Below are 14,179 nucleotides of genomic sequence, written 5' to 3' on the forward strand. Positions count from 1 at the left end.
GTGGAGCATGCATATGTTTCCCGAAGCTGACAGGGGTTCTAGAAGCCCATACTTACTGGGAAATTGAGAATGGGCATCTTCATAGCCCAAAGTCTTCTGTTCTTGGGGGAAGCTGTCCACCAAGAGAAGTAAGACCACTGAACAGGATGGTGAAAAGCAACTGATTGCCCAATTAATCCTGGTGCTGCTATGTTTTTCTGATAATCACGTTCAGGTTTTCGGGGTTAGTACTAATTTAATCTATTTTGTCCTGTTTTCCCCACCAGGGGAGATATGGTTATTGTATTAGAGAGGTACTTTAAAATGGAATTGTAGATTAATGTCCTTGGTTTCATTATGGGCAATTAATCTCTGAATACATTCTTTGCTGGAGAGAATTAGTGATTTATCCAAGGTTAAATACCTGGTAAATGTCAGACCTAAGAGCCAAACCATGGTCTTCTGTTCTCAGTATTCCCTGTGTGCCTACCAAATGCTAGGGAACATTCCTAAGATTTAATGCGGCAGGCCAGCTATGTAATTTGAGGATTCTTGAAATACTTCCCCCCCAGCTTTACTGAGGTATAATTGACAAATAAAATTGTAAGATATTTAAAGTGTATATTGTGGTGATTTGATGTACACATACATTGTGACAGGATTTCTCCCATCTGGGTAATTAACACATCCATCACCTCAGATATTATGTATATATAAAATTGTATATAAATGTATATAATATTTTATATATAAACATATACAATATATACATACATATGTATATATCTTTGGTGAGAACATTTAAATTCTCTTTTAGCAGATTTTGTTCTACATTATAGTATTATCAATCTTGGAATATTTTGATGGCCCCAGATCAACATGCCACTCACACATGTCCAAATCTGACTGGAACATCTATGTTCAGTGTCTTTCTTGGCAAGGTGACTTTTGTCTTTAGAGCGCTGCGTCACAGACTTCACTGTGGGTAAACGCCGCTCCTACTGCCCAGCGCACAACCTGACAGCACACACAGTGGCCCGTGGCAGTCCTGCTCCTTATTCCCTCTCTCTCTCTCTCTCTCTCCATCCACTCTCTGCTATCCTCACCCCTTCACGGCTCCTTCCATTCCATTCCTTCCACTGGCATTACTGGACCCTGTCAAGGGAGAAAGGAATTTGACCCAATTCATCCACTTGGAGACGCTAGCAACTTGATAAGATATCCAGCCAGGAGGTTTGCATTTGGAAAGACCACAGAGAACTCAGGACAACCTGTGGGAAATGTCTGGGGAAGGGAAAGGCTTTGAATTCCAATGGTCACCTATGATGTCTTTGTAAGGCAGACTCTCCCAACAGTACTTTTTCAACTTCAGTGCCAGATCCTACAAGTTAACCAGCCACACTGTACCCTATTTTGTCTGATGCCACTTGTTGGAAGCATCAGGGATTTGACTACTGTATCTGTCCCGCCTGTGCCCATAATATTCCCAGCTTTAGAAACTCCAATCCTGTCAGTATCTCCTTAGTGGTCATTCTCACATGGGCCGTCTACATCCCTAACATCCAATCTGCTTCTCATCTTTCTAAGCTTCATTTTAAAAATAATACACATAGAATTCCACAATTCTGTGAGAGAGGATTCCCATTTTACAGATGAGGAAACTGAGGCCAGACAGGCTAAGAGACTTGCTCGAGGCTCAGTGGCTGGTAGGAGCAGTGCCAGAATTTGACCTTGGACTTTATGACGAGGCATTCACTGAAGCCCATGGCTCCTCTCATGCCAGGTCTCACTGCCCTGCACCTTCCTCTGAGCGTAGACCCATATTGTCCCTGTGGCTTAGATTCCTTCCTTGGGGTACCTGGGATTTCCTTGCCTCTCTGTGTCATGAGAAAGTATAATGATCAAGAGCTCTAGTGTTGGAGCCAGAGTTCAAAGTCCAGTTCAGCTCCTTCATGCTTTTCTGGGTTTCTCATTTAAAATTTTCATTATCGACAGGGTTTGAAAAATATCTTGGTTGTTGCTGTGGATTCTTCTTTCCACTGTTTATGTCCCTACTATAGCTGTGTATGTGATGTTTTGTTTTGCTTCTCTTCATTTATGTGTATATGGTTGTCAATGTATTTCAAGGTCAGAAAGGGCGACAAACACTGGAGAAGGGGAGCCTGAGGCTAAGAGAATGTTTCTATTCTAAGAACAGTTATCATGCTGTCTCTACTAAGTGCCAGGCACTATGCTGGGTGCTTTACACGCATGACCTGTCATCTTTACAACAAATCTGAAAGCCAGATATTATGACCCCATTTAAAATGAAGGGGACTGAGGGGCAGAGAGGTTAAAAACACATGCCCTGAGTTGGTATATTTAAGAACAAGGAGTCCACTTAAGTCTGTCTGACTATAAAGCATATGAGCTTAACTTTGAAAGAAAACCGCACAAGGTATTCATTAATGCATTCTTATTGTACAAAAATCTTGCACGCAGTTGTATATGGAGTTAATATTAGCATTCTCCTTTGCTCTACTCTTACCTTTTTAAGCTACCTGGTGTTATGGGTTGATGTGTATCCAGGGTCTTTTGTCTATGCACATTTGTGCACACACAGTGATACAGATTTTTAAAACTAAATGGGAGGGGTGCCTGGGTGGCTCAGGATCCCCTGCATCATCGGGCTTCCTGCCTCAACTTGTGTGCTCTCTCTCTCTCTTAAATAGATAGATAGATGATAGATAGATAGATAGATAGATAGATAGATAGATAGAAATATATTTATTAAAAAACCTGTAAATGGGATCCCGCTATACTTAATGCATGGTGACTTCTCTCTTTGGTATTCCTAAAAGCACCTCCTTTTTAAAGAACCTGTTTATTTTTCTAGTGGATACTTTAGATATGCCATAGTGTATTCAAACATTCCCCTATGGATGGGCATTTGGAGTGTTATTACTTTTTCAGGGACAAAAACAAAGGTGCAAAGAAAATAGGTGAACACAGCTCTTCATCCCTGTGAGTATTTCCATGCAACAGAGTATTGTAAGAGGGACAGCTGGGTCAGAGCATATCTGCATTTTATGTTGTGATAGAAACTGCCAGATAGAAGCCTATGGTCCATCCCCTGCTCCATGCTGTATCTCAGTGAGAAGTGAAGTTGGATGCAGGAGCCTTGAATTTCTGATATTTGCCTGCTTGCCTTTGCTCTGTTTCCAGTTTTTTCCTCCCCTCCACTCCAGCTGATTGCTTTCCTTTCTTTTCTTGCCCTGTATTTCTGTCTGTCCTAGTCTACTTATGGGGTGCTCTTTCCTGCCTTTGAAGTATCAAATCACAGCTCTCTTGCATCTACCAGAAGCTGGTGGGGAGCACTTATTCTCATGTTGTTGGCTACAGCTCCTAAAGTGCCCTTGAGGTATATGAATCCCACTGGCGCTCTTAGCTGGGGCCGCCCTCCCTGATCTATGGTGAGTCCAGGCAGAGTGGAGAGCGGAGATGGATGGAGCAGATGGTCGTACTAGTGGAAGGGCTCAAGCTTTTTAATCCCCCACCTTCTAAAATACTCCTTTACCTGAAGATGTCCTTGTATTTTACTTAAGGACAAAGATAGCGATCACCCGCTGAAAATGTGAATGTCTAACTTGAAGGATTATAATGCATACAATGACTTGGCTTTACATCTCTCATTTTTAGAACACTTTGTTATTTTGGTAAATGAGAATTATATATCATTTAAAATTGTCATCATTGATTTGATTCATTTTTTCCTCCTTATGAAGAGCATGAGTTAATAGTCTGCCCCTTTGCTGACATAAGATACTGTTTTAAAAATTACTTTAACTTGTCTAAATCTTGGGGACTGGCTTAATAAATTACAGTATATCTATAAGCAAGGATAATTTATAGCCAATAAAAGTCAGAATTCAAAAGAATACTTAATGAGAAAGGAAAATGTTCACGATATGTCATTAAGCATTAAAAGCTGGTTAAAAAATGTTATGTCTAGTGTGATTCCAAGTTTGTAAAAAATAGATATGCACAGAAAAAAGACTGAAATATAATAAAGATTTTAACACTGCTTGTCTTTGGAGGATGGAAATACAAATGATTTCTAAAAATTATTTTTGTTGAACTTCTGGGAAATTCTCAGTTTTGTACATGAACATGGAAGGCTTTTATAATGAGAGAAAATAACTTGTTAGTAAAATTATTTTGACTTTTTTTTTTCTCCTTGCCTTCCTCGGATCTAAGACTCAATTCTCTTGATATTAAACACAGAACTGACCAGGGCGCCTGGGTGGCTCAGTCGTTGGGCGCCTGCCTTCGGCTCAGGTCATGATCCCAGGGTCCTGGGATCGAGCCCCACATCGGGCTCCCTGCTCAGCGGGGTGCCAGCTTCTCCCTCTCCCACTCCCCCTGCTTGTGTTCCTTCTCTCGCTGTGTCTCTCTCTGTCAAATAAATAAATAAAATCTTAAAAAAAATAAACACGGAACTGACCAACAGAGAAAATTCTGTGAGATCACTGGATTGCTGCCCACCTTTTTCTGATGCAACCAGGGAGGTGGGTCAGTCCCTGCCTTTTTTCTCCTACTCTGGGTTCCAGGGTATCAAGAAGGTCCCTGATTGACATTGAGCACAAACATCTAAGTACAGAGGTCTGACTGTTTGGGTCCAGACCCTGCTAGATCCAGCTACAGGGGTGCATGCATCTAACTAGGACCCATCCTTGTGGGACCGGTGGGACCCTGGGGTTCTAAAGAGAAGTTCAGGAAGTCATGAGAGGTCTGCATGAAGGAGCCTCGTAAGTACTTAGAAGAGGATCAGGGCCCCAGCCAAACAGATTGGGATTCTCTGAAGGGCTCAACTCCCAGATGGATGTGTTACCAGGCCAAGTGATTAAACAGAACATCCATTTGGCAAGTAAGATAAACCGGGCCTAAGGAAGCCCAGTCAAGAACGGGGGACTTAGGTGGCTCTCCAGGTACAGTCAGGGAGGGGAACAAAAATGCACATTCCCTGAGTGTCCACTAGGTGGCAGGCCCTGTCTTATACTAAGAACTGAAGTGTCTGTATTTGCAAGCATTTTCTGATACTCAGGTTTTTAAGAATCACGCAGAGGGCTGGTTAAAAACACAGATTCTTGGGCCCCTTTCCAAAGCTTCCAATTCAGCAGTCTGGGGTGCGGCCCCAGATTCTGCATTTCTAACAAGCTCCCGATGCGGCTAGTGCCACTGGTGGGTGCACTTTGAGCACCACCAAATAAATACAGCATCTCAGACTCTGGGAGAGAAGGAGGTGGGCAGCAGTAGGATGTGGTCCTCGTGGCTGAGCAATCAGTTCAAACTGTGACAAAGATTCCAGGGAAGGTGTAGTGTGGAGATAGAAGGGTGGCTTGGGTCACCTGCTGCTGGTTGGAAATGGCCTCTGGTACTCGAGCAGATTGGAACTGTGGGCTGTGGCAGAATGCTAAGTCTCCAGAGCTCTCATTCCAGTTAAATGTGTTACCAGTTAATTTCCTTAGAATGACTGTAGCAGAGAGAAGCGCAGTTATATGCAGATTAAAATGAAAGCAGTATTCAGACCCAAATTGAAAACCAAAACATTAACTATGTACCAAAAATAAGCCAAAAGAAAAAAACATCAAGAATTCTATAACGCACAGATCAGTGATTCTCAAATTATTTGAACTGAAGGACCATTTAAAAATATATCTGGTCCATTATAGTGCAGCGCACGGTTCTTTTGCACAAGACTTTTACCTAGCTCTAGCCATGCATGACTCACCAGGCGAGTTTGACAGTTCCTGACTGGTCCAGACCCTGTTCAGTGAGGTGAGTCCACTGATCATGTATTTGAATGTCAGCAGTAATTTGCCACATTGCTAGAAAAGTTTCTAAAGCTCACTCTTAGTTTCTATATTTGCATCAATAGAGAGGAATAATAACAATTTTTAGGAGGGTACCCACACACCAACCACACTTCGAGGTGCACTGATCTGCGCCAGCTGTATGGCTGCCTGAGCGATGGGCTTACTGTGGAACTTCCGGCAGGCAATCTGTTCTGTCGGCTCTTGTACTGCAGATCCTTAACTTTTTGTATCCTTCAGGGCCATTTAGTTCTTATCAAGTCAATTTGGGCCCTTGGAATGGGGCTAGTTGGATGTACTTTTGGCCTCGATGCGATTGCTTCATGCTCAGACATCAAGGGTAATGTCCTATACAGGGTATGCACTTAATGAACACCGATGGGATGAATGCGTGGAATGGTAGGTCGGGACTGAGATATCAAGCATGCCTGGGGGCTGGACAGAGATAGCCAGGAAATACATGCCCGGCGTAAAGGGGCATCCAAACAGAACTCTCCACATGGTGATTTTATGCAGGTGGCAGACAAGCAGAGAAGATGGAGAAGAACCAACTCCAAAAAGAACAAAGTGAGGAATCAGGTTATTTCTCTGGCCTCCCTGGTGCCTCACTAAATACAGGCGTCCACTGTGAGCGAGTAAGATTTAGTTTATCAAGTTCATGGGCCATGACAACGTGGGCTTTCCCATGGTATTTTCATGCTGAACCAAGCCATTGCCTCACGTTCATGCCAAGATGAACCCTGCTGGTTACTCTAGAAACTACCGGAGAGTTTTCCCTGGTTGTTTTCCTTTTCATATGAGAGTCTTGAGGAAGGACTTTAATGTAATAATTTAATTATGTTTTCTTATTAAACAACTCTCTTTCAGCAAAGGAGAGCTGAATGAATGCAAAATGGATTATCAGCTCGAATCCACCCCAAAACGTCATGCCCTAGCCCACACTCACCTGGCTTCTTCTCCTCCTCCATTCCTTACCAGGCACACAGTGCAGCACAAGGAATTTATGTGACTTAATGATGCATAGCTAATAATACTGATCACAGTAATAATGATAGCTGCTATTTAGAGAGCCCTTAGGAGAGGTACTATATTAAATGCATGCTTAAATACATTATCTTATTTAATTCCATCAATGATCACATAAGTTTGCTCAAGGACAGAGTGGAAGGGCTAGGATTCTAGCCCAAATCTGTGGTTTTAACCACTGCACTACAGTTAGGATCTTGGGTGCAAATAGAGACTGTTTCCTTTTGCTTTTAAGGTATAACAACAAAAGAAGTATACTGTATTAGGAACTTTGAATACCCAAGGCCAAGTGATAGAGGCATAGACGGATCCTATGAATGAATGAATGAATGAATGAATGAACAAATGAGTGAACATGGGTGCCAGCTGTGAATGAATCAAATTTAGTTTGTGAATTTCTTACATCATGAGGACACTACAGTTTCATGTTGGTGTTTCACTGTTAGCCAAGGACTGACATGGTTTTGATGCCGGCTCATAAAATCTGAAGATACAATCTGGTTACAAAATCTAAGACTAAATCTCAATTATATCTCAAACAAATTTGCACACACACACACACACACACACACATACAAACAAGTTTGTCTCATATGCTGACTCTTCAAAAAAACGTATTTTGTTCTTTTTCTCAATATCCTTTTCAGTTTCTCAAATCTCCCAAATACTAAAGGTGAGAGGTAGTTCAAACACAAATCTTTCCAAAGAGAACATGTATAGTTTTGACTGCACTCAAATCAGAGCTCATGCCACTATTTTATTATTTTTAGATAATTCTATTTTCAACAGAAACGATCTACACACTCAACTTCTTGGATCAACTGGTAGTTCCAAGGAGCTTTTGATTAAGTGTTTTCAGAAAAGTTAAAGGACCGGCACTTTTTTGACAGGATAAATATAATCATGTGCTTATGTTCAAGTTAGAACAGTATGCAAAAGTCTCTCATGGCTCATACATAGGAGTCTTTACAAACTTTCATTAATATATCTTGGTGAGTGATTGCCAGATTTCCAAATACACAAATTAAAACTTTATCATGAGTCAGAATCCTTCAAGAAGAACCAAAAAGACCTTATTTTTCCTCCATGCTAAATTGAAAAACAATGGAAAGTCACATGAACGTGGACATTTAAAAACACAATGAATTTACAAAGCAAACATTTTGGGGCGCCCTAAGACAATAAAGCGATCAGCACAAAGACATCTGTCGGGTGAGGCAACCTGAGGTAAAGACCAGTTAAATCTAATGCAATCAGGAACTTAGTCCAGTTTAACACTTTTTTTATGAGGTGACAACCTCCTAACACCATAATCTTGCCTTTCAGGAAGATGACACAAGGATTTAATGAGTAAAAGAAAACAACTTAAAACCTCTCTTTTGAGCGTGAATTGTCTATTTGGGTTAAAGGTAGTCTTTGAAATCCCATTAGCTACTGGCACAATTGGGAAAAGAGATGTATACACACACACACACACACACATCAAAGCAAGTAGCTACAGAACGATAGCAATGTCTGTTTCTACTCAGATGCAAAAACAGAGTTAAAGCCAAAACTAACAACCCTCCTGCTAATTAGAGAAATAAAAATGTCTTTTCCCCAAGTGTCCAACGCAACATGCAACTGAAATTAACTGCTTTCCTTTGGGACTCATTTATTTATGTTTAAAAGAGGATTGGGGGATAAAGAAACCTTGCAACAGAACAGTTGGGGAAAACACATGGATACCATACATTGGAATAAATGGAGCTGAGCACACAGTGACAACAGAGCTCCTTTTCACTTGTGGAAACACGATATTATGGTCTAATAAAAACTGGGTTACCTTTACATTTCTTTTCTTCTGTTTGGAAGGTCTGGGCACTTGGGACACTCTGATCATTCACATCGTCATGGTCCAGATGGAATATCGAGCTAGTCCAAGTGGTCTGGATGAGATGTGGTGACGGCTGTTCATTTTTCAATGCGTTGCGCCTCTCCGCATGGCTCTTCCTATGGAGGCAGGCTTCAGACATTCCTACTAGCTTCCAGTCGTGTTCTCGGTCTGGACAGTGCTTTGGTTTGTCCCAGGCTGGAAGGCCATTTTCTGGAGGGTTGAAAAACACGAGATGACGAGCTGTTGGCATTGTCAAGATTTTGTTGAGTTGCAGTTTTGGAAGGCACGTTGTTTCTCAATTCTTTGGGGCTGACAGTATTCACATGTACCTCCCCTTGATGGCAGTGATAAGATGCAGAATTTGTCAGCCTTGGGCATTTAGCCACCACAGTTGGATTGCCTGTCGGACTAATCAACACATTCCCCCTTATTTTTAGTGCCTAGAAAGACATTAGTTCCTCCAATGGAAAGGCTGTATTTTCACCAGCCAGGCTTCCACAGCAATGGCCCAAGAGCAAGTTTACACCAATTTATGTGACTGCTTAGACGATCGTTTGAGGTCTTGAGGGTCAGGGCTGGCCGTGAACACTTTTCAGATCCTTAGGACATAAAACATCCAGGATTCAGCCTTGTTTGACTTGGGTTTTATCACAGGCTGACCTGAGGGGCACCCTGTTACTTAAGTGGGACATGCTCACGTGGTTCCTCCGGGAGTGACAACTCAGTCCTTCCTACAACCTTCTACTCCTAATGGCCCAAGACAAAGAGACCGGATCTTCAGATAGAAATTTGTAAACAGTTTCAATGTAGTTCCAAATTGGCGATGAGATCCAATGAAGGAAAAGCAGATAGTCCTTTAGTGGGGGGCGGAGGGGGCAAATTAACAGCCCTAATGATAGAATGATAAGCCCTGAATCTCTATGCCTGAGGTATAGGCAGTGAATTATTTATGTATATTGTGGTTTTTTTTTTCCTATTTAATTTAAAGGGAATTGAAGATCTGCCCTTTAGAAAATGGGAAGAAATGGAATAATATAATATAATGCAATAATATAATGTAAACTTTCTTACACGAACCTTCCCTGGTGGCAAATTTTACCTCCTTGAATATCTTTACTGTACATGGATATAATGTAGAGAGCAAAAATGAGCAGGCTAATGTATATATTTGTATATGCATATACGTTAAAAAACATAATCCATCTGGTCATCCATATTTCTGGAAATGCTTAGGCTCCTGTCTGTCAAAATGAGAAATATACAATATAAATAGAGTTCTACTTTTAAAGTGATCATATACAGTGATTGAAAGACTATCATTTATGTGTGAATTTTCCTTTCTGCTGAAATTACCAAAGGAGCATAGATATCCATATTAGAGAGACAAGTCCATCCTGATCTGTGCATAGTATTGGGCATTTTAAGCTGCCTTTCTGACACTTAAAATGACTTTTAAATTATGTAATGCAAGGGCTCAAAATGCTTTAGGTTTTCATAAGCCCCGTCTGTAAATGACTAATTGTCTTCAGTTGTTGTTGGTTAGGATGGTTTCTCTAAAAGTGTGATCTACTCTCAGTCACTTTGGAGGCTGCACTTTCCCTTGAGTCTTCAGGTCACTATGTGGAAATTCTAATACACATACACTGCCTTTCTACTCCACGAGGAGACTGTGAACAATGACTACCAAGTAATAATCAACCCATGATTTCTTTGTCACAGTAAATGGAAATGCTATGGCTTGAAATAACATGGCCAGTAAGCAATAAATCCATGCAAAAAAAATTCTATAATGTGACAGCTCTGGGAAATAACATTTGATCTTATTCAGACACATACAATTCACTCTATGCAAATGGCTAAGCTAGGCATTGTGTGAGGTCATGAGTTCTTTCTCTACATTATTATGTGACATTATTCACTGCCTGGTGAATCAGAAACTCTGGATTCAACCATAGCCAGCCCCTGGTGCAATTATAGGCACCTATTCTCCCTATCCATTAAAAGAAAACAACAGATTAAAATCTTGGGAGATTGTGTTGCATTTCAAATTAAACATATCTATGTAGAATCCATTCAAGTTTATTATCCATGAGGGTTTGAGGTTTTTATGAGCTAAATATAAAGCTACTGAATGCAAGAGTTAACTCTGGGCCTGAAGAGGATTCATTTTATTTCTACAGACATGAAAAGCCTTCTGACCCATGCATGTTTCTATGATGTCTTCTTTATTTTCAGGGACTCTCTAAATCCTCGGTAAATTGTATCCTGTAAAGCTCCATTTTAATGTGAAAGTTATCACACTATTTTGTAAAGCCTCCAACACTTGATTTTTTCTGCAGAAATTCTTAAAATTTTATTTTATTAACTTCCTTGATCAAACAGAAATTAAGAAACATCCCCAAAGTGGATAGTTACTGCTCCCCAGCGAAAGGAGCTAGTGGCCATGCTTGGATGAGAGATGCTGAAAGGGACTCCACCCAAGGGGACATTCCTCCTTAAAGCACAGCCTATTAAAGCTTGCTCAGCATGTCCCCTGAGCCAGCAAGAGCAGGTATTTCTTCTAAGCAAGGGAGGTTATGTTTGGGGTGAGGCAAGGGATAGGATTGCCTTACATTTTCCTAAGAAAAGAAGTTGAGATGGTTTGGGGGAAAGGGCTTAATTCACAGGAGGCATTTACAGGCTCGTAATTACGGTCTGTAATTCCATTCATGATAATGATATTCAGCTGCTTAATTGGTAGGTTTATTGGTTGGGGCACTGCTAGGAAACCCGGGGACTGAGAAGTCTTGGCTGGGTCATGGGAAAGCTCAAGAGGATTTTATTTAAGGAGGATTCTTGATTCTTATCCTTCCAAGAAGAGGGAGACACATACAATTCCCATTCCATTCCCAAGGAGGGATAAGATACCCACTATACCGAGCTCCTTAAATTCTGCCTACTGAGGATGCTGTTGTTGGTGAGAACTGTAAGTTACCTCCACATGTGTTCACTTGGCAGTACTGGTTTTCAGGGGTATCCTGATATTTCTTTGTCTAATGCTTGTATCCCTTGGTTCTCCCCAAACTCAAACCAATGAAGTATGTCTTTGTAAAGAGATTGAAATATTAAAAGATTAAGTCAGTGATTCCCAAACTTTGGTGAGTGACAATTACCTGAGGCGCTACTAAAGAACACAGAGACCAGGCCTATAGAAGTGGGATGGGCCCAGGGCATTTGTATATTTACTAAGTTCTCCAGATGATTCTGATACCCAAGAGAGTTTGAGATCCACAGGGTTAAGAAAATTGAAGGTGGGAAAACAAATTACTGGGAGGTTTCAGATAAGGGTGCAGTGTCCTTCTTAGGCTCTATTGTTTTACACAGGCTTGAAGTAAATTTACTTTATAATTAAACAATTCATCAATGTTTTGGGATCAACTGTGTGAAGATTTAGAAGTCAGATATTATGAAAAGATGCTCAACATCACTCATCATCAGGGAAATGCAAATCAAAACCACAATGAGTTATCCCCTCACACCTGTCAGAATGGCTAGAATAAAAAACACAAGAAACAACAGGTGTTGGCGAGGATGTGGAGAAAAAGTGGGAAAGGTGCACTGCTGGTGGGAATGTAAACTGGTGCAGCCACTGTAGGAAACAGTATGGAGGTTCCTCAAGAAACTAAAAACAGAATTGTCATATGATCCAGTAATTCCACTACGGGGTACTTACCCAAAGAAAACACACTTATTAGAAAAGATGTAAGTACAATATATTACTTACAATAGCCAAGATATGGAAGCAACCTAAGCGTTCATCGATAGATGAATGAATAAAGAAGTGGTGTGTACACACACACACAGGCATATTACACAGCCATAAAAAAGGATGAGATCTTGCCACTTGCAACAACATAAATGGACCTAGAGGATATTATGCTAAGTGAAATAAATCAGAGAGAGCAAACTGATGGTTGCCAGAGGAGAGGAGGGTGTGGGGTGGGTAAAATGGGTGAAGGGGAGTGGGAGGTACAGGCTTCCAGTTATGGGATGAATAAGCCATGGGGATGAGAGGTACAGCACAGGGAATATAGTTGATGGTATGGTAGTAGTGCTGTGTGGGGACAGATGGTAGCTACACTTGTGAGCAGAGCAGAAAATGTAGATTTGTCAAATCACTATGTTGGACACCTGAACTAACATAACATTGTGTGTCAACTCTATTTCAATAAAAATGTCAGATATTAATTGGATGTTCTCTTAGAGATCGGGGGTATGGATATAAATAAATGTTCACCCAAAAAGTTTGTTGTCCTGGGCATTATCTGGGACACAATGTGCACAGTAGTAGAAATACATTTTTTTTTAAAAGGAGGATTCTACAAATGATCATGTTATTCACATGAAGTATGAATCTTTGCTCTTTAATGGATCCCAGCTAATACCTGGCTTTTGATACTTCATAATTCTAGGCATCAAGACAACCAATTTGTCAGTTATGATGCAAATTAATAACAAAATTAAAGGTAATAACTAGATAGGAACATGTGAACTGTTACTAAAATAACTAGACACATCCTGGCCTGTTTCTCGAGAGAGTTTAGAATCGAATGATTGAATTTTTGTTAGATGATTATAATTCTTTTGGCTTTGAATGACACAACCCCAGTCTACAAAGTTATTTTGCAAAAAGAAACAAACCTAAATCTCATTAACATAACTATGAACAACCTATCTCTGGAAATTACATTAAATATGATAGAAAAGAAATCCATCCATCAAAAAAGGGAGAATTATATGAAAATATTCAAGTATTTCAGGACACAAAAGCAAGCTGATACCTTAGAAATGCAATAAGGCAAAGGAAATAGGCTTATGACCAAGTGGTCAGAGAGGGTCAGCTGAGTCGGCTGGGATTTCATGGCATTCATTATAGGAGTGTTTAGTTTGCATTAAAGGCCATTAGTTTTAGGCATTGAGACCCCAAACCATACTCTGTATTAGGGGGATGTGTATACGATATGCTTTGCAAGCCCAGGGAGTGTGTAGAATTATCACTGGATGGCTCAGGCTATTAGCATGATGTCTTTAATTTCCATTCTAATTTTTTACTCAGGCCCGTAAGTTTTAGCTTCACCGAATTCTCAGACTATGTACATATCAACTGATTTTTATTTGTGGAGTCACGCAGAAGAGGAGACTAATGTTTGGCTGAGCATTCACTAAGGGCCAAATCCTGAACTAGATATTTGTATTCATCTTCATGAACATCCAGGGAAGTCCGTAGTGAGACACTGCTTGATTTACTAGGAACCTGAAATTCAGAGAAAGCACTTCATCTACTCTTTCATACCTTTTGTGCTGTTAACAGATATATTATCATTATTTGCCTTAGTTTGATGAGTAGCCATTAGCCTATTAATAGGTATCATTTTGTCAGTTCTTTGGAAGTTCTTTATCAACTATG

The 14,179-nt window shown here is 40.5% G+C and overlaps 1 protein-coding gene across 13 annotated transcripts in view; it reads right to left on the reverse strand.

The window, feature by feature from the left end:
* THRB (thyroid hormone receptor beta) overlaps positions 1 to 14,179 on the reverse strand; it is a 377,579-nt gene that overhangs the window by 65,260 nt on the left and 298,140 nt on the right. For 12 of the 13 annotated variants that reach the window (XM_078072380.1, XM_078072375.1, XM_078072368.1 and 9 more), the window contains one exon: positions 8,683 to 8,943. The exons of the other annotated variant lie outside the window; for it this stretch is intronic. In XM_078072380.1, coding sequence (XP_077928506.1) covers positions 8,683 to 8,943 — 261 coding nt within the window. The remainder of the gene's footprint in view (positions 1 to 8,682; positions 8,944 to 14,179) is intronic. 13 annotated transcript variants of the gene reach the window in all.

Source organism: Halichoerus grypus, chromosome 1 (genome assembly GCF_964656455.1).
Source record: "Halichoerus grypus chromosome 1, mHalGry1.hap1.1, whole genome shotgun sequence".
Taxonomy (NCBI): domain Eukaryota; kingdom Metazoa; phylum Chordata; class Mammalia; order Carnivora; family Phocidae; genus Halichoerus; species Halichoerus grypus.